The sequence below is a fragment of the Mobula birostris genome, chromosome 21 (genome assembly GCF_030028105.1).
Source record: "Mobula birostris isolate sMobBir1 chromosome 21, sMobBir1.hap1, whole genome shotgun sequence".
Classification (NCBI taxonomy): Eukaryota; Metazoa; Chordata; class Chondrichthyes; order Myliobatiformes; family Myliobatidae; genus Mobula; species Mobula birostris.
The window spans coordinates 16060309-16081815 of NC_092390.1; the positions used below are offsets into that span (position 1 = coordinate 16060309).

General features: G+C 45.9%; 1 protein-coding gene across 5 annotated transcripts in view; it reads right to left on the minus strand.

The window, feature by feature from the left end:
- LOC140185620 (LIM domain-binding protein 1) overlaps positions 1-21507 on the minus strand; it is a 105949-nt gene that overhangs the window by 9403 nt on the left and 75039 nt on the right. For all 5 annotated transcript variants that reach the window (XM_072239038.1, XM_072239036.1, XM_072239037.1 and 2 more), the window contains exons 3-7: positions 14589-14633; positions 13152-13227; positions 11898-12000; positions 7480-7652; positions 5780-5902 (exon numbers count right to left, since the gene is read on the minus strand). In XM_072239038.1, the coding sequence (XP_072095139.1) occupies positions 5780-5902; positions 7480-7652; positions 11898-12000; positions 13152-13227; positions 14589-14633 (520 nt within the window). The remainder of the gene's footprint in view (positions 1-5779; positions 5903-7479; positions 7653-11897; positions 12001-13151; positions 13228-14588; positions 14634-21507) is intronic.

Below are 21507 nucleotides of genomic sequence, written 5' to 3' on the forward strand. Positions count from 1 at the left end.
GGCCTCACTTGGGAACATTTTGAGCAGTTTTGGGGCCCTTATTTAAGAAAGGATGTGCTGACTTTGGAGAGGGTTCAGAGGAGGTTCATGGGAATGAAATGGTTATATGAGCAGCAACTGATGGTTCTAGATCTGTACTCTCTGGAGTTTAGAAAAGTGAAGGAGATCTCATTGAAACCTATCAAATGCTGAAAGGCCTAGATAGAGTGGATATGGAGAGAATGCTTGGATGCTTCCGTGGGGGGTGGGGGGGGGGGAAAGAGAAGTGGGGAGTCTAGGACCAGAGGGCACAGCCTCAAAACCTCAAAATAGAGGGACATCCATTTAGATGAGGAGGAATTTCTTTAGCCAAAGGGTGGCAAGTCTGTGGAATTCACTCCCATAAGTGGCTGTGGAAGACAGGTCACTGGGTGTATTTAAGGCGGAAACTGATAGGTTCTTGATTAGTCAGGGTGTGAAAGGTATTGGGGAGAAGGCAAGAAAATGGGGTTAAGAGGGAAATTAATCAGTCATAAAATGGTGGAGCAGACTCAATGGGCTGAATGGCCTAATTCTGCTCCTATGTCTTATGGTCAAGGATGACTTCTACTCCACAGTTATAAGACTATTGAGTGGTTCCATAGTATAACAGGATAGACTCTCGATCTCACAGTCTACCTTGCTATGATCTTATGCTTTCTTGTCTGCCTGCACTGTACTTTCTCAGTAGCTGTAACACTTTTTTCCTGCACTTTGTTATGGTTTTACCTTGTAATAAACAAGAAACAGTCCATCCCGCTGCATTTCACATCATAGTCGGAGACTTCAACCAGGCTTGTTTGAAGAAGACCCTGTCCAGTTACCATCAGCACATAACCTGTAGCACTACAAGTCCCAACTAAGATAAGGAATGCCTACCATTCCATGGTCACAACGCATTTTGGGAAATCTGATCATTTGATTGTCCTTCCCCTACCTGCATACAGGTAGAGGTTAAAGAGCAAGGCTCCAGAGATTAGGACAACAAAAGGATGCTCGCGGGAGGCAGAGGAACGGCTATGGGATTGCTTCAAGTCGATGGACTGGGCCATGTTCGAGGACTCATCTGTGGATCTGAATGAGTACACCATTGTTGTAATGGACCTTTTAAGACAGCTGTAGATGAGTGTGTCCCCACAAAATCATTCAGAGTCCTCCCCAGTCAGAAGCCCTGGATGAAGCACGAGATCTGAAATGTACTGAGAGCCAGATCAGAAGCATTCAAATCTGGCGACCAAGGAGGTTACAAGAGATCCAGGTACGATCTCCAGAAAGCCATATCATGGCCCAAGCGGCAATTCCAGACTAAACTTGAATCAATGAAGGATGCTCAAGAGTTGAGGGCTTCAATACCATCACCTCTTATAAAGTTAAATCAAGTGGCATTGGAGACAGTAGGGCTTCACTTCTATGCTCGCTTTGACCGTCAAAACAGAGGAACCAATGCGAACTCCCACATACCCTGATGATCCTATGAGTTCAGTTTCCAAAGCTGATGTGCAAGCTGCCTTCAGAAGGGTGAACCCACGAAAATCATCTGGCCCAGATGGGGTACCTGGCCAACTACCAAAGACCTGTGCTGATCAGAGGGCTGATGTGTTCACTGAGATCTTTAACCTCTCGCTTCAGCAGTGTGTGGTACTCACCTGCTTCAAGCGGGCTTCAATTATACCAGTGCCCAAAAAGAGTGTGGTAACCTGCTTCAATGACTATTGTCCAGAAGCATTAACATCCACAGTGATAAAGTGTTTTGAGACGTTGGTGATGAAACATACCAACTCTTGCCTGAGAAGCAACTTAGGTCTGCTCCAATTTGCCTGCTGGAGTAACAGGTCCACAGTAGATGCCATCTCACTGGCCCTTCACTCAACCCTGGAACGTCAGGACAGCAAAGATACATACATCAGGATGCTCTTTATTAACCACAGCTTGGCATTCAATACTATCATCCCCTCAAAACCATTCAATAAGGTCCAAGACTTTAGCCTCGATATCTCCTTGAGCAAATTGATCCTTGATTTCCTTACTTGCAGACCGAACAGTTCGGATTGGCAACAGTATCTCCTCCATGGTCTCCATCACCACAGGTGCACCACAAGACTGTGTGCTTAGTCCCTGCTCTACTCGCTTTACACTTATGATTGTGTAGCTAAGCACAGCTCCTATGTCATATTCAAGTTTGCTGACGACACTACTGTGATAGGCTGAATCAAAGGTGACGACGACTCAGCATATAGGAGGGAAACTGAAATACCATACCAACAACTCAATGTCAGCAAGACCAGGGAGCTGATTATAGACTTCAGGAGGGGAAACCAAAGGTCCATGAGCCAACCCTCATCAGAGGAGGCGGGGGTCAGCAATTTTAAATTCCTCAGGGTTATTATTTTGGGGGATGTGGCCTAGGCCCAGCACACAGGTGCAATTACAAAAACAGTATGGCAGTACCTCCACCTTCTTAGGAGTTTGACAAACTTCTATAAATGGGTCCTGGAGAGTATATTGACCAGCTGCATCACAGAGTATGGAAACACCAATGCCCTTGAACAGAAAATCTAATAAAAAGAAGTGGATATGACCCAGTCAATCACGGGTAAAACCCTCGCAACCACTGAGCACATCTACATGAAACACTGTTGGAAGAAAGCAGCATCCACCATCAAGGACCCCCACCACCCAGGTCATGCTCTTCCTGCTGCCATCAGGAAGGAGGTACAAGAGCCTCAGGACCCACATCACCAGGTTGAGGAACAGTTATTACCCCTCAACCATCAGGCTCTTGAACCAGAGGGGATAATTCCACTCACTCCACCACTGAACTGTCCACACAACCTATGGCCTCACTTTCAAGAACTTTTCATCTCGGGCGCTCAATATTTTTTGCTTTTTTTAATTATTTTGTTTAATTTCTTATCTTTTGCATATTGCTCGTTTGTCCAGTTTTTCATTGATTCAATTGTGTTTCTTGTATTTACTGTAAATGCCTGAGAGAGAATGAATTTCAGGGTATTATATGATGACATATATGTACTTTAATAATAAATTTACTTTGAACTTTGATAAAATAGGTCAAAGCCAGCATAGTTTCTTTAAGGGGAAATCTAGTCTGACAAAACTTTGAGGAAATAACAGGCAGGACAAAGGAAAGTCAGTGGATGTTGAAAAAGGACCTAGTGCTTTCCCCGTGTACATAATGAATAAGCTCTTCTCAGGCTTCAAGCTGGATACAGGTATCAATTATAACCGGAGTTTCAATGTCAAACTCTGCCATCTTCAGGGTTGATGCCTGGGCAAGTCTAGTCTGGTGGTATTTACATCCCTATATTCTGTCCCTCCTGATTGGCTAGACCCCATCCAATCAGGTTTCCACTCTCCCACCTTGTTTATGGAATTCAATTGTAAATAGAGTTTAAGACTTGCCCAGGCATCATCCCTAAAGAAGATGGCAGTGTTTGTCATTGAAACATTGGTTATAATTGATAACTGTATCTGGCTGGAAGCCCAAGAAGACTTTATTCATCAGTGGACGTTGTTTATTTGGATTTCAGAAGACCCCAGATGAACTGTCACACATCAGACTGCTAAACAAGGCAAGAGCCCATGGAAAATACTAGTATGGACATAAGATTGACTGACTGGTAGAAAGTAAAGAGTGGGAATAAAGGGGGCCTTTTCTGGCAGGCTGCTGGTGATTGGTGCTCGTCCAAAGGGGTTGCAGTTGGGTCCACTGTTTTTCATATTAGATTTCACTTCGAGAGGACTAGAATATAAAAGAATACAAAACTGAGCTTTTGCCAAAGCATTGGTCTGACTACATTAGGAGTATAATGGGCAGGTTTGTCCCCACATCTCAGAAAGAAGGTGCTGACATTAGAGAGGAGGTTTCTAAGAATGATCCTAAGAATGAAAGAGATAACCTATGTGGAACATTTGATGGCTCTGGACCTATATTTGCTGGGTTTTGGAAGAATGAGGAGGGATCACATTGAAATCTACAGAATATTCGAGGGGCTAGACAAAATGGACCTGGAGAGAGTGTTTCCTATAGTGGGAACGTTTCAAACCAGAGGGCACAGCTCAGAATAGGACATTCCTTCAGAACAGAGATGGTGTTGAGAAAAAAAAATAAATCAGCTGTGATAAAATAGCAGGACAAATGATGGGCCAAATGGGCTAATTCTGTTCCTATACTTTATGGTCTTATAGCTCAGATCCCAAATGCTTCTCTGTCCTGTCACTTTCAATGAAGTATCCATGATAGGTCTCTCTGTACTCACAGCCTTTACAATTGCCCCCTCTGCTTTACATTGCTGTTACTGCACAATATGATTTTTCACACACTCAGCAGTAAATTTCATCTACTGCCTTCCCTGCTCCGTTTGTAACTCCTTGTTCCTCACTCCTGTCCTCCTCACAGTTTTCCCCACCTCTGCATTCTCCGTCATCTACGTGATGGGACAATAAACATCCTCGCCTAAGCGGTGCCCGTCCCAGAGCAACAAAGAAATTGGAGAAGGCAAAAAAAAAATTCTCTAATGTTCATTAGTTCTTTGATATTTTGTAATATTTTCTATGAAGAGAGTTAGTGTTTCAGACCAGTGACCTTCCATAAGGCTGACACAGTATCTTTGGAGCGTCAGTGATCGGGATTCAATTCTGCCGCTGTTTGTAAGTTTGTACATTCTTCCAGTAACCGTGTGGGTTTCCACTGGGTGCTCCAGTTTCCTCCCACACTCCAGATGTACTGGTTAGGGTTAGTAAGTTGTGGGGATACCAATGTGGCATCAGAAGTGTGGTGCACCACCTCAGACTGTTTGATTGTTGATGTAAACAACATTTCACTAACAGGAGAAAAACTGCAGATACTGGAAATCCAAGCAACACACACACACACACACACACACACACACACACAGAGTGCTGGAGGAACTCAGAGGGCCAGGCAGCAGCATCAATGAAAAAGACCCTTCAGTAGGACTGGAGAGAAAAAAAAGATGGGGAGTCAGATTTAGAAAGTGGGAGGAGGGGAGGAAGAAACACAAGGTTACAGGTGAAATGGAGGGGGGCGCTGGAGAGTAGGCATAAAGTAACATTGATTTTTAGAGCTTCTGGTAATACCCCCCTCTCTATTCCCCACCATCTCTTCCCTCTCTCACCTCATCTCCTTGCCTGCCCGTCGCCTCCCTCTGGTGCTCCTCCCCCTTTTTCTTTCTTCCACGGCCTTCTGTCCTCTCCTATTGGATTCCCCCTTCTCCAGCCTTTTATCTCTTTCACAAAACAACTTCCCAGCTCTTTACTTCACCCCTCCCCTCCCTGTTTCACTTATCACTTTGTGTTTCTTTCTTCACTCCACCACCTAACTCTGACTCATCTTTTTTTCTCCAGTCCTGATGAAGGGTCTCGACCCAAAATGTCGACTGTTTACTCTTTTCCATAGATGCTGCCTGGCCTGCTGAGTTCCTCCAGCATTTTGCAGGTGTTGCTTGAACACATTTCACTGAATGCTTCGATGTACCTGTGACAACTAAAGCTAACCTTTACTCTACCCCGCACTCCACAGACAGTGCCTGACCTGCCGATTATTGCCCAGCATTTCCAGATCTCGGGCACCTGCAGCCATTTTGCTTTGGTGCCTCAGGTTAGGTGGACACAGTGACTGTGGTGGGTCTCAGGACGCTCTCTCCTGCCCAGGGGTCCGGTGGCAGGGTCAGTGTCACTGGGTACAAACCGCAGGCAGAGCAGGACCCAGGGAAATACTCACGTTCATGGCGAGGATGCTGCGTGGGATCAGCTCGCGGTGCTGCCGGATGTTAAAATGCCAGGTTTTAATCCTCATCATATCATCGAACATGAACTCCAGGTACAACCGTCCCTCCACACACACCTATAACATTGAGCACATCATGAACAGCAGTCCAACAGCCCCAGCTGCAACATGACTGAACATCTCCACCCCTGCTTAACATGAAACACAGTACAACTGAGCATCTCCACCTCTGTTTAACATGGAATACAATACAAATTTAACATTCCTGTGGTTTTATTCTCATGAGCTGGGCACCACAGAGTCCAGGAGATTAAACATCGTCTGATAATAAGGCGGTTAGGTGAAAGGTTCAAGATCTCTGACTGGTGTTCCACATGAGGAGACATCTTCAGTTAGACATCACTCCTAGGGAGCCATCTGAAGTTCCCCACTGTTACTGCAGAAAGGCAGGGAACTCTCTGAGAGGAGAAACAACGTGAATTATCAAAGCCAAAGATTCTCAGACATGGGAGAGGGAGCTGGCCATTCAAGCTTCTCAAAGCTGCTCTACCATTCCATAAGCTTGTTGCTGACTTGATTTTGAAGTTAGCCCCATCACTCGATCTGTTCTTGACTTCGGGTGCAGTCTCCCCTCTTCCCCAAATTCTCGACTCCACTTTAGATCAAACCTTGGCCATCTCCTCTTTGAATATATTCTTTGAATTCCCACTCCAGCTCTCTGAGATAAGAGCACTAACCCATTAGAAATTTCATCTCCTCTGCACCCTAAATTCCACGCACTCATTCAAGATCACGACCCTCGTTCCAGTTTCCTTCCCTAAGGAGAAACGAGCTCTCTGCATCCACCTCCTCAACCCCCCGAGACTCCAATGTCCATCTGCCTCATTCCTCAAAACCTGCAGTGAGGGCAGGCAAGGTCTTTCCTTCTTTCCAAGAATCAGTCCAGTGAACCTTTCCTCAGGCAGACATGGAGCTTTGAGAATAGACAGGGCACAGAGTTCCCCAAGTTTACAATAAATAACGGCCATAAATACTGTCACGTCTACTCCATCACGGCTGATTTATTATCCCTCTCAACCCCATTCACCTGCCTTCTTCCTGTAACCTTTGACGGCTTATATTAATCAATAAATGTACTAAATAACATCCTCCACAGCCATCTATGGCAATGAATTCCACAAATTCATCACCCTCTGGCTAAACAAATTCCACCTGATCTCTATTCAAAAGGGATGTCCTTACATTCTGAGGCTGTGCCCTCTGCTACTAGACTTCCCCTCTATAGGAAACATCCTCCCCATGTCCACTTTACCTGGGCCTTTCAACATTCGACAGGTTTCAATGGGATCCACCCTCACTCTCCTAAATTGCCAAGAGTACAGGCCCAGAACCTTCAATCATTCCTCATATAACCTTTTTATTCCTGGAATCATTCCCGTCCACCTCCTCTGAACCTTCTCCAATGCCACCACATCCTTTCTTAGAAGACGTTTTAGACTTAGAGATCATCATCTTTGTTCTGAAGGGACGTCTTTCTATTCTGAAGCTGTGCCCTCTGATCCTAGACTCTCCCAGTATTGGAAACATCCTGTCCACATCCGTTCAATCAGGCCACTGAAGGTCAATGAGCAAGTCCAGGCTAGCACTCCCTCTGCCAGTGGCTGCTATTCTGTTGCTGTGCTGACAGGCCTTACCTTGGTGAACATGGGCTTGCCATGCTGAGTCACCATCGTGCACTGATCACAGTCCAATGACACAAAGTTATTGTGGAACGACTCCTTTGGGTGTTTGAGCACGTAGTAAAGGTCGGTAGCCCCACCCTCGAAGATACTGCGGAAATAGCGGGGGATCAATGTCCGGCCAATGGCTGCAGGGAAAGAGTGTGAAAGAGACGACAGGTTATCGGGGGTTAACGAACCAATTCCCTCTGCGACCAAGTGCTCAATGGGACTGGGCTCCCCCCAGTCGCTGCCCAGGTTAGCGTTTGGGAAGGTAAATATTGCAAGATTCACTGGGGAAGAATTTCTAATGCACTTTTCACGTCCTTGGGGCATCTCAGAACATTTTGCTGACAACACCGTACTGGAAATCATAAGCACGAGAAATCATTCCACTTGGGGATCGACATCTGAAGGGGGGTCAGCCCAAAATGTTAAACAAGAGAAAAATCTGCAGCTGCTGGCTCAAGATGTTAACCGTTTATTCATTTCCACAGATGCTGCCTGACCTGCTGAGTTCCTCCAGCATTCTGTGTGTGTGCCTCATACTCTGTCTGGGTAGCCTCGAATGTGACGGCATGAACATCGATTTCTCTAACTTCTGTAAACATCTGTACCCCTCTCCTTTTCCATTCCTCATTCTGGCTCTCCTCTCTCCTCACCTCCCTCTGGTTCCCTGTCTCCTTCCCTTTCTCTCACGTTCCACTCTCCTCTCCGATCAGATTTCTGCTTTTTCAGCTCTTTACCTCTGCCACCTGTCACTTCTCAGCTTCCTACTTCGTCCCCCTGTTCCCACCTGGTCTCAACTTTCATCTGCCAGTTTGTACTCCTCCACCTCCCCTACCCTCCTATTCTGGCATCTTCTCCTCCAGCTCCCCAACCTTCCTATTCTGGCATCTTCTCCCTTCCTTTCCAGTCCTGATGAAGGGTCCCTGATGAAACGTTGACTGTTTATTCCCCTCCATAGATGCTGTCTGACCTGTTGAGTTCCTCCAGCATTTTGTGCGTGTCACCCCGTACTGGGGTTTCAATGTCATGATGCGAGGAATGTGGCAGCTACACCTGTGCTAGTGTTCCCACGTGGTACTGGCCAATATTCACCTGCACTGGATGGGGAGGGATAAATACTGATCGGGGCCTGTGGGAAACTCTCCACTGCTGCTTCAGAATAGTCTCCCGACGTCAGTAACACCCGTCCAAGAGGGCAGAAGCAGCCCCTGTTTGAAAGCTGGCAGCCCTGCCTCAGTAATATTGTGTTGATGCCTCTGAGTGGGGTTTGAACCCACGGCCCGCTGGGCAAGGGTGCAGTCTCAGCTGTGGGTAGGACCTAGCCCCCCCCCCCCACCTCAAGATCCACACACGTTTCCTCCCTCCTTCTGGAATGACGGGATGGAGACCAGGAATCCAGAAATAAAACTCTCTGGGTGGTTTCGTTTCAATCGATCAGTGAAAGTCAGCACTGCTGGCAGGCAGCCCCTTCCCTAGGACACAGGACACACGGACTGTGCCTGCCCCGAATTACTCTCAGGACCTGCCACCCCCACATCTATCCAGAATGGGGTGGAATGGGGCATAATTTTAAGGCAATGGGAGGAAAGTATGGGGGGAGGGGAAATGCCAAAGGCAAGTTCTTTACACAGCGGGTGGTGGGTGAGTGGAACACCGTGCCAGGGGTGGTGGTACGGGGAGATACATCAGGGACATTTAAGAGACAATGGGTGATAGAAAAGTGGAGGGGCTAGAACATCGTAGGCCTAAGGGCCTGCACTGTGCTGTAGTGTTCCTCCTTCTACCACTGAATGGAATGGCTCCACCTCAAACCCAGCCCATGACATCTGACAGCTTGCTCCTGGTCGAAGGACCTTCACCGATCTGTGGAAGCCTCTGATAGTGATAACCAATTGGTTCAGACAAATGTAGGTCCCTTACAGTCAGAAACAGGTGAATTGATCATGGGGAACAAGGACATGGCAGACCAATTGAATAACTACTTTGGTTCTGTCTTCACTGAGGACGACATAAATAATCTTCCAGAAATAGTAGGGGACGGAGGGTCTAGTGAGGTAGAGGAACTGAGGGAAATGCATGTTGGTAGGGAAGTGGTGTTAGGTAAATTGAAGGGATTGAAGGCAGATAAATCCCCAGGGCCAGATGGTCTGCATCCCAGAGTGCTTAAGGAAGTAGCACAAGAAATAGTGGATGTATTAGTGATAATTTTTCAAAACTCTTTAGATTTTGGATTAGTTCCTGAGGATTGGAGGATGGCTTATGTAACCCCGCTTTTTAAAAAAGGAGGGAGAGAGAAACCGGGGAATTATAGACCGGTAAGCCTGACATCGGTGGTGGGGAAAATGCTAGAGTCAGTTATCAAAGATGTGATAACAGCACATTTGGAAAGAAGTGAAATCATCGGACAAAGTCAGCATGCATTTGTGAAAGGAAAATCATGTCTGACCAATCTCAAAGAATTTTTTGAGGATGTAACTAGTAGAGTGGATAGGGGAGAACCAGTGGATGTGGTATATTTGGATTTTCAAAAGGCTTTTAACAAGGTCCCACACAGGAGATTAGTGTGCAAACTTAAAGCACACGGTATTGGGGGTATGGTATTGATGTGGATAGAGAATTGGTTGGCAGACAGGAAGCAAAGAGTGGGAATAAACGGGACCTTTTCAGAATGGCAGGCGGTGACTAGTGGGGTACCGCAAGGCTCAGTGCTGGGACCCCAGTTGTTTACAATATATATTAATGACTTAGACGAGGGAATTAAATGCAGCATCTCCAAGTTTGCGGATGATACAAAGCTGGGCGGCAGTGTTAGCTGTGAGGAGGATGCTAAGAGGACGCAGGGTGACTTGAATAGGTTGGGTGAGTGGGCAAATTTACGGCAAATGCAATTTAATGTGGATAAATGTGAGGTTATCCACTTTGGTGGCAAGAACAGGAAAACAGATTATTATCTGAATGGTGGCCGATTAGGAATAGGGGAGGTACAACGAGACCTGGGTGTCATTGTACACCAGTCATTGAAAGTGGGCATGCAGGTACAGCAGGCAGTGAAAAAGGCGAATGGTATGCTGGCATTCATAGCAAGAGGATTCCAGTACAGGAGCAGGGAGGTACTACTGCAGTTGTACAAGGCCTTGGTGAGACCACACCTGGAGTATTATGTGCAGTTTTGGTCCCCTAATCTGAGGAAAGACATTCTTGCCATAAAAAGAGTACCAAGAAGGTTCACCAGATTGATTCCTGGGATGGCAGGACTTTCATATGATGAAAGACTGGATCGGCTAGGTTTATACTCTCTGGAATTCAGAAGATTGAGGGGGGATCTTATTGAAACGTATAAAATTCTAAAGGGATTGGACAGGCTAGATGTAGGAAGATTGCTCCGGATGTTGGGGAAGTCTAGAACAAGGGGTCACAGTTTGAGGATAAAGGGAAAGTCTTTTAGGATCGAGATGAGGAAAAACTTCTTCACACAGAGAGTGGTGAATCTGTGGAATTCTCTGCCACAGGAGACAGTTGAGGCCAGTTCATTGGCTATATTTAAGAGGGAGTTAGATATGGCCCTTGTGGCTAAAGGGATCAGGGGGTATGGAGGGAAGGCTGGTACAGGGTTCTAAGTTGAATGATCAGCCATGATCATACTGAATGGCAGTGCAGGCTCGAAGGGCCAGATGGCCTATTCCTGCACCTATTTTCTATGTTTCTAAATAAATTCCAATCATTTGAGTAGAAGATATATAAAAATAAAAGAAAAAAATAAATTTACTCAAAAACATCCTAAAAACCAAAATATAATAATCATCACTTTGTTATTATAAATAAACGTGAACAGGTCCTTTAGCTCACAACACCTGTGCCAAACATTTATCTCTTACTTTTATTTGTTTTGAGACAGCATGGTAACAGGCCCTTCTGGTCCAATGAGCCTGCATTACCTAATTAACCTACTGACCCGTCTTTGAAATCTGGGAGGAAATGGAGGAAACCTGCGCAGTCACGTACAGACTGTTTATGGATAGCAAAGGAACTGAGCCCAGGTCGCTGGTGCTATAAATAGCGTTACACTAATGGATATACCACGCTACCATGTTGTCCCAATGTGATACCAATTAAATTAATCTCATGGACATGATCCGTCTCTCTCCATATACTGTCTCTAACAGCCTCAAACAGCTCTGTCGTATCTGCCTCTACCACCCCCCTGGCAGCCTGCCTCTCTGTCGGGCACCCACCTCTCTGTGAAAGAAACTTGCCTCACACATCTCCTTTGAACTTTGCCCCTCTCACCTTGAATGCACTCCCTCTAATAACACACACTGCTACCCTGGGAGGAAGAATCTGCAAGATGAGACGAAGGGAGACACCGGAATGAGAGAGCGACTCACTGTAACGCTTCGGGCCGTCTTCCAGACAGAAGGTAATGGTTAACATGGCATCGTCTTCGAAGAACTCTGTGGTGAAGGCATCCCACCAAAGATTGTCACACTCCTGGGGAGACAGACGCTCAGTTTCAGGCAGAGTCTGAGGGTGTGGGCACGGGAGAAATAAAAATACAAGTGGCAAGAGGAGGAAAGGGCAAAGATTGGGAGAGCATCCAGGGGAGATGAAGAAGATCCAGATAGAAGCATGGAGCAATAAAGCACCGATACAACTCCTTCAGCCCAACCAGTCTATACTAGGTGTCCATTAAACTAGTCCCAATTTCCCGCATTCAATCTATATCCCTCCAAACACCGTCCTTCCATATACCTATCCAACTGCTTCCTAAATGATACTATTGTACTTGCCTCAACCATTTCCTCTGGCAGCTTGTTGTGTGTACTCACCACCCTCTGTGTGAAAAATTGGCCCCTTAGGTAATTTCCCCCTCACTATAAACCAGGGGTTCCCAAACCTTTTCTATGCCATGGATTCTTACCATTAACCGAGGGGTCCGTGGACCCCGTGTTGGGAACACCTGCCCTGAACCCATGTCCCTTAGATTTGGACCCCCCTACCCTGGGGGGAAAGACTATTACCATCCACCTTGTCTATGCCTCTCAAAAATGTAAACACTTCTGCAACGTCACCTCTCATTCTCCTATGTTGCAAGGAATAATGACCTAGAGTGGTCAAACTCTCCCCAATACTTATGCCCTCTAGCACCAGCAACATCCTCAAATCTTCTCTGCACTCTTTCCAGTTTAACTGTGTCTTTCCTACCACAGGATAACAAACTGTTCACAATACTCCAAGAGCTGCCTCACCAACTACATACACGGCTGAAACATAACGTTCCAACTCCTATACTCAGTGACGAAGGCCAATATGCTAAACGCCTTTTTCACTACTCTGTCTACAGGTGGCTCAGCTTTCTATGAACTATGCACTGTACTCCCAAGTCCCTCTGTTCCATTACACTCCCTAGCGCTCTACCATTCATTGTGCAAGTCTTTCCAAAATGCATCACCTCACACTTATCTGCATTAATATCTATTTGCCACTGATCGATCCCCTGTAATCTACGATGATGTTCACCCCCTCCAACACGTCCTCATTTCGTTTCATCCACAAATACAAGAAGGAAAACAAGATGGAGTGAGTGAGGGGGAAGGAGAGTTAATGATCAGACGAGAAGAAACACAGACTGGCTGTATTACCTCTGCCCAGTTCTGTAATCGTTTGTTGAGCTCGAATATCCTGTAGTCAGTCTGGTTCATGTAGGGTGTGTGTCTCCTGTAACAAAACACAGCACAGGCTATCACCTCCAGCCTCACACCATGAGTTAGCTTTACTGCTGTTGGCGAGGTTCATTCTCCCTCACTACCATGCCGACCGGCGGGCACCCCCAGAAACAGCTTCCCAGGTGAACCGTTACTCTGGAGTCTGCTTCTGTTCTGTCGCTGATCAAAACCAATGAGAGGACACAGGTTTTGCACACACGCAGATGGAAGTGGAAGCGCCAGCTTGCTGGGAGATTCAGAGTACTCAACCTGAACACGAGCCGCCCATGGATCCCCATCCTCGACCTCTGCACCATCGCAGGCCCACTACAGACAGGGAACTGTGCCGGGACACCACAGCAGCTCTGTGCCTTACTGCTTTTGCTGATATGTTTTTAAGTACTTTTGTCTTCTTTGTTTTTAAATGGTTTGTACTTTTAATTATTTACATGTTTGTTAATAGTTTTCACAAGACTGAATATTCCAGAATCATTTAAAGCAGCCCATAGATTTGACAGAAACTGTGGTGATGGAGAGAGACATACCCCGGTGTGGCCGGACGATGGAGAGGGGGGAGACTTTCCCACATGGAAGGGGGACATTGAAGAGAGGAGATTTTATCAAGTTTGGGACTGCAATGTGAAGAATTTGGTGTGTCTGTGCAGATGTGTGGTGGAGGAGAGAGACTTACTCTGATGTAGGATGGGATAGGGACTGGGGGTGGTGGGTGCAAGGAAGACTTTTCCTGCTGTGGGACATGTGGAGGGTATATTTCCCCAGTGAGGGATGGGGCAGAGTAGATTTTCCCAGTGAGTGAGGTCCCCAATGTGGGATGGGGATGGTGACAAACAAAGGATCAGAACTTTAAAGGAAGGGCCAGGCCTTCCGGGGTCACAGCTTTACGGAGGGAACCACATTCTCTATCACTGGATGAATGATGAGTGGTTCATAGTTCAGCCTTGGCTTCACGCAACCAGTCTCGTCCTCGTCGCCAGCAGTTCACTGGTGTCGCTGCATCATGGACAGCCGACAAAGGCAGCGCAGCGTTAAAGGCAGCAACTCACAAAGGAATGAATGCGCCAGGGCGCAACGTGTGGGCAAGCGATCCTACGGGATGCGAGCAGGTCTTACTGATTCCCTGCGCAGTACGGGGGGATGTTATTTGCTCAGTGAAATCTGGAACTCTCTCCCAAAAGCCAAGGGCACTGGAACCATTCCAAGCCGAGGTGAATCATAACAGCCCAGGTCCCCACAGCCTGGGTATGGACAATAGAAATGGAGCAGGCCCAGGCTTTGCTTGATCGCTTTGCACCACACGAGTGTCGCTACATGTTTGAGCTCAGTACCATAACACATACAACATCAGGCACTTACCCTATACCAGGCTCCAGGTACGTTGGAGGGTACATTGGTGTTGGACTAGGAGGAGGAAAACAAAAGAGAACATTTTAAAGCTCAGCACCATTCACTTCCCCCTTAAATAAATAAACAAACATTATTTATTTATTTTTCTTTAATTTCCTAGATTGTTCAATTCTTTCACTGACATCATGGAGCTGTACAGCACTACAACACAAAAACAGCCTTTCAGCCCATCTAATCCATGCCGACCTGATTTTCTACTTGCACCTGGACCATAACCCTCCAAACCCCTCTCATCTATGTACCTATCCAAATTTATCTCAGGAGAGTCTTGGAGCACTATGGTACAGAAACAGGCCCTTCAGTACATCTCATCCATGCTGAACTATTATCCTGACTAGACCCATTGACCTACAACTGGACCATCGATCCTAAATGTGGACAATTCCTTTCCCCCTACAGATGCTGACTGACCCTCTGGGAGTTCTTCCAGCAGATCATGTCTTGCTCCAGATTCCAGCACCTGCACTACCACAATCTCACAAAAGGAAATCACCCAATCTGGAATGTGAGAGACAGAAAGGGGTGAGACACGGACCAGGGGTGTGTCAGACATTCCAAGGAGCGGCACTTCATCACCCAGCCAGATGGTGGCGCCTCAGCGCACATTTTGGAGCTGCAGTATCTCAGGTCGCCAGCTGGGGGCATCACTCTGCTGCTGGAGTGCCATCACATGGCCCATGGTAATACTCCAACACGTTGCAGCGCCGCCACCTGGCCCCTTGTGGCATTACAGCTCCCTGTGATAGTCCGTCTTTCCAGAGCGGCTCAAGGAGATACAGCGGTGTGAGAAAGTTTGTGAACCTTGCAGAATTTTCTCTATTTCTGCATAAATATGACCAAAAATGTGATCAGATCTTCACACAAGTCCTGAAACTAGATAAAGAGAACCAAATTAAATAACACAAAAAACATCATACTTGTTCACTTATTGAGAAAAATGATCCAATATTACATGCATTTTTTGGAAGGAGTACTTGACCCTCTGGGGTAATGCCTTCTACAAAAGCTATTTGGAGTCAGGTGTTCCAATCAATGAGATGAGATTGGAGGTGTGGGTTGTCGAGGTGCCCTGCTCTATAAAAATGACACACATGGTCAGGTTACTGACAAAACCTGCTCTTCACAAGAAAGATCTCTTTATGTGCACCATGCCTTGATCAAAACAACGTTCAGAGGGCCCTAGCAGAAGAATTGTAGAGATGCATGAAGCTGGAAAAGGCTACAAAAGCATTTCTAAAGACCTGAGTATTCATCAGTCCACAGTAAAAGAAACTGTCTACAAATGGAGGAAACTCAGTACTGTTGCTACTCTCCCTTGGAGTAGACATCCTGAAAAGATCACACCAAGAGCAGCAACGTGCAAGTGAAAAAGGGCAACAGCAAAAGACCTGCAGAAATCTCTAGAACTTGCTAAAGTCTCTGTTCACGTGCCTACTGTAAGAAAAACAGCGAACAAGAATGGTGTTCATGGAAGGACACCACGGAGGAAACCACTGCTCTTCTAACAAACATTGCTATATGTCTCAAGTTTGCAAAAGACCACCTGGATGCTCTACGTTGCTTCTGGGACAACATTCTGTGGACAAATGAGACAAAAGCTGAACTTTCTACCAGAAATGGACATTGCTGTGTTTGGAGGAAAAAGGGCACTGCATACCAACACCAAAACCTCATCGCAACTGTGGAGCATGGTGGAAGGAGCATCATGGTTTGGGGCTGCTTTGCTGCCTCAGGGCCTGGACAGCTTGCAATCGTTGAGAAAACAATAAACTCAAATTGCATCAAGACATATTACAGGAGAATGTCAGGAAGCAGTCCATCACCTGAAGCACAATAAAAGTTGAATAATGCAACAAGACAATGATCTGAAAAGAAGAAAATCTGTGATTTGGAATGGCCGAGTCAAAGTCCTGACCTTAATCCTATAGAAATGTTGTGGAAGGAGCTGAAGCAAGCAGCTCTTTCAAGGAAGCCCACCAACATCCCAGAGTTGAAGCTGTTTTGTGAGTAGGAATTGCCTAAAATTCCTCCAAGCCGATGTGCAGGACTGACCAACAGTAACTGGAAATGTTCGGTTGAAGTTACTGCCGTACAAGGGGGTCACACCAGTTACTGAAAGCAAAGGCTCACATAGTTTTTCCAATAAAGACATGTAATATTGGATCATTTTTCTCAATACATGACCAAGTATAATTTTTGTTATTTATTTAATTGAGATCTCCTTATCTAATTTTAGGACTTATGTGAAGATTTGATCACATTTAAGTCATATTTATGCAGAAATAGAGAAAATTCTACAGGGTTCACACACTTTCCAGCACGACTGTATCTTCAGAGCACTGGGCTAGAGAGATTAAGGACTGCATTTGTACCAGCTGAGCAATTACTGTCAGCAAACTGCTCCATATCCAAGGTGGCTTTCAGCTAGCTTCCCAGTCCACAGCTAGGCTGAGAGGTCCCCCGGTCCTAACCTGCTATCAATCATATCAACCTTCCCCAGGTCTTAACCAGCTGTCAATCGCTGACCCGTCCCAGGCTGTCAATCACACCCATCTGTCTCAGCTTTAGCCAGCTATCAATCACAGCTACCCATCCCTGCTTATCAATCACATTGACCTGTCCCAGGCTGTCAATCACTGACCCATCTCAGGACCTAACCAACTGCCACTCACCCTGCTTTCCCGGGTCTTGAATGACATTGAGGAGAAAGACTGAACTGTTGGAAAACATGAAGGGGGTTAAAGATACATCTGGAGGAGACAGGCACCATCAGAATTGAATAAATATATCCCAGTCTGTGAAGACAGGCAGGAAATGGAGTCGGCTCTTACTAAGGTTTTCTACTGGACACGGGCCTGATGATGAGAGAACTGGCAAGTTATTAATGGGGTCATTTTTGTTTATTTGCTCATGGGACATCACTGGCATTTATTGTCCATCCCTGACTGCCCTGAATGAGGAGGATGTTACAAGTTGGGAGGAAGAGGAAAGAAATTCTTCAGCGAGACTTCAGAGAACTCGGAAGAAGGCTGAAAAGCAGGACCTCCAGGGTGGTTATCTCCAGTCTGCTTCCAGTTCCTTGTGCTGGTGAGGGCAGGAACAAGGAGATAGGAGATCTGAATGTGTGGCTGAGGAGCTGGTGTGGGAAGCAGGGATTTAGATTCTTGGACTACTGGGATCTGTTTTGGGGTAAGGATGAATTGTACAGGAGGGACGGGTTGCATTTTAATAGGCAGGGGACCAGCGTTCTGGCAGGCAGGTTTACCACTGCTACACGGGTGTGTTTAAACTAAGTAGTGGGGTGGAGGGGTGAACTAGAAATATAAGAATGGAGTTAAAGGGAATGACAGAATAAGAAAAGTTAAGAAAGACAACAGAATTAACAGGACAGAAAGCTCAGGAAGGGATTGGAGAGTATGGCCAAGCGCAATAGGAATCGATGTGTAAGGTGAGGGGAGTAAAAGTAAAGTATTATATATGAATGCACGGAGTACAAGAAATAAAGTGGATGAGCTTGAGGCTCAGTTGGAAACTGGCAAGTATGATGTTGTGGGAATAACAGAGACATGGCTACAAGAGGACCAGGGCTGGGAAATAAATATTCAGGGATATACATCCTATCGAAAGGACAGACAGGTTGGCAGAGGGGGTGGGGTGGCTCTGTTGGTGACGAATGAAATTCAGTCACTTGCGAGGGGGGGGACATAGAATCAGGAGATGTAGAGTCAGTGTGGATAGAACTGAGAAACTGTAAGGGCAAAAAGACCCTGATAGGAGTTATCTACAGGCCCCCAAACAGTAGCCTGGATATAGGGTGCAAGTTAAATCAAGAGTTAAAATTGGCATGTCACAAAGGTAATGCTACGGTTGTTATGGGGGATTTTAACATGCAGGTAGACTGGGAAAATCAGGTTGGTACTGGACCCCAAGAAAGGGAGCTTCTGGAATGCCTCAGAGATGGATTCTTAGAGCAGCTTGTACTGGAGCCTACCAGGGAGAAGGCAATTCTGGATTTAGTGTTGTGTAATGAGCCAGATTTGATAAGGGAACTGGAGGTAAAGGAGCCATTAGGAGGTAGTGACCATAATATAATAAGTTTTAATCTACAATTTGAGAGGGAGAAGGGAAAATCAGAAGTGTCAGTATTACAGTTGAACAAAGGGGACTATGGAGCCATGAGGGAGCAGCTGGCCAAAGTTGACTGGAAAGATACCCCAGCAGGGATGACAGTGGAACAACAATGGCAGGTATTTCTGGGAATAATGCAGAAGGTGCAGAATCAGTTCATTCCAAAGAGGAAGAAAGATTCTAAGGGGAGTAAGGGGTGACCGTGGATGACAAGGGAAGTCAAGGACAGCATAAAAATAACAGAGAGGAAGTATAATATAGCAAGGATGAGTGGGAAGCCAGAGGATTGGGAGACTTTTAAGGAGCAATAGAAGATAACTAAAAAAGCAATACAGAGTATTGTGTACAGTTCTGGTCACTGAATTATAGGAAAGATGTCAACAAAATTGAGAGAGTACAGAGGAGGTTTACTAAAATGTTGCCTGGGTTTCATCTCCTAAGTTACAGAGAAAGGTTGAACAAGTTAGGTCTTTATTCTTTGGAGCTTAGAAGGTTGAGGGGGGACTTGATAGAGGTGTTTAAAATTATGAGGGGGATAGATAGAGTTGACGTCCATTGAGAGTGGGGGAGATTCAAACAAGAGGACATGGGTTGAGAGTTAAAGGGCAAAAGTTTAGGGGTAACATGAGGGGGAACTTCTTTACTCAGAGAGTGGTAGCTGTGTGGAACGAGCTTCCAGCAGAAGTGGTTGAGGCAGGTTTGATTTTGTCATTTAAAGTTAAATTGGATAGATATACGGACAGGAAAGGAATGGAGGGTTATGGGCTGAGTGCAGGTCGGTGGGACTAGGATGGGGTAAGAGTTCGGCACCGACTAAAGGGCCGAGATGGCCTGTTTCTGTGCTGTAATTGTTATATGGTTATGTGGGGGGAAAAGATGAGGTACGAAGGTAAGCTAGCCAAGAATATAAAGGAGGATAGTAAAAGCTTCTTTAGGTATGTGAAGAGGAAAAAATTAGTTAAGATCAAAGTTGGGCCCTTGAAGACAGAAACGGGTGAAATTATTATGGGGAACAAGGAAATGGCAGACGAGCTGAACAGGTACTTTGGATCTGTCTTCACTAGGGAAGACACCAGATATAATAGTGGTCAGAGGACCTAGGGTAACGGAGGAACAGAAGGAAATTCGCATTAGGCAGAAAATGGTGTTGGGTAGACTGATGGGACTGAAGGCTGATAAATCCCCTGGGCCTGATGGTCTGCATCCCAGGGTACTTACGGAGGTGGCTCTAGAAATCGTGGACGCATTGGTAATCATTTTCCAATGTTCTATAGATTCAGGATCAGTTCCTGCGGATTGGAGGGTAGCTAATGTTATCCACTTTTTAAGAAAGGAGGGAGAGAGAAAACAGGCAATTATAGACCAGTTAGTCTGACATCAGTGGTGGGGAAGATGCTGGAGTCAAAAATAAAAGATGAAATAGCGGCACATTTGGATAGCAGTGGCAGGATAGGTCCGAGTCAGCATGGATTTACGAAGGGGAAATCGTGCTTGACTAATCTTCTGGAATTTTTTGAGGATGTAACTATGAAAATGGACATGGGAAAGCCAGTGGATGTAGTGTACCTGGACTTTCAGAAAGCCTTTGATAAGGTCCCACATAGGAGATTAGTGGGCAAAATTAGAGCAAATGGTATTGGGGGTAGAGTATTGACATGGATAGAAAATTGGTTGGCAGACAGGAAACAAAGAGTAGGGATTAACGGGTCCTTTTCAGAATAGCAGGCAGTGACTAGTGGGGTACTGCAAGGCTTGGTACTGGGACCGCAGCTAGTTACAATATACATTAATGATTTAGATGAACGGATTAAAAGTAACATTAGCAAATTTGCAGATGACACAAAGCTGAGTGACAGATAGCGGAGTCAAGGGATACACGGGGAAGGCAGGAACAGGGTACTGATTGTGGATGATCAGCCATGATCACAGTGAAAGGCGGTACTGGCTCGAAGGGCTGAATGGCCTACTCCTGCATCTATTGTCTATTGTCACTCCACCAGTGGGATTGGAGTTACTGAGGCCAGACTGGGTGAGGTCAGTATAGTTCCTGCCCTGAAAGACATTCAGCACAGGGATGGCCCTTTGGCCCACAACGTGGGAATCAAACATGTTAAGAACATAAGAAAATAGGAGCAGGAGTCGGCCATCTGGCTCACCAAGCCTGCTCTGCTATTCAAAAAGATCATGGCTGATCTGGCCATGGACTCATCTCCACCTACCTGCCTCTTCCCATAACCCTCAATTCCCCTACTATGCAAAAATCTATCCAACCTTGTCTTAAATATATTTACTGAGGTAGACTCCACTGCCTCATCGGGCAGAGAATTCCACAGATAGTGATGATGCTGAAATTAATTCCCTTCTGCCTCCACATGACAGAAACTAGCCTATCTTCCACACACTCCATCTACACTTCTTGCTGCCTTAGTAACACAGCCAGCATAATCAAAGGTTCCTCTCACTCCAAACAGTCTCCCAGTCTCTCTTCTCCCCTCTCCCACCGGGCGGAAGATACAAAATGATGAGAGCACATAACACTAGGCTCAATGACAGCTTCTATCCCCTTGCTATCAGACCCGTGAATGGAGCTCTTGGACGACAAGATGGATTCTTGGCCTCACAATCTACCTCGTTATGATCTTGCACTTTATTATTTATCTGCATGCACTTTTTCAGTAGCGTTTTCACTTTATTCTGCATTGTTATTGGTTTATCTTGTCCTACTTCAGGTAATGATTTG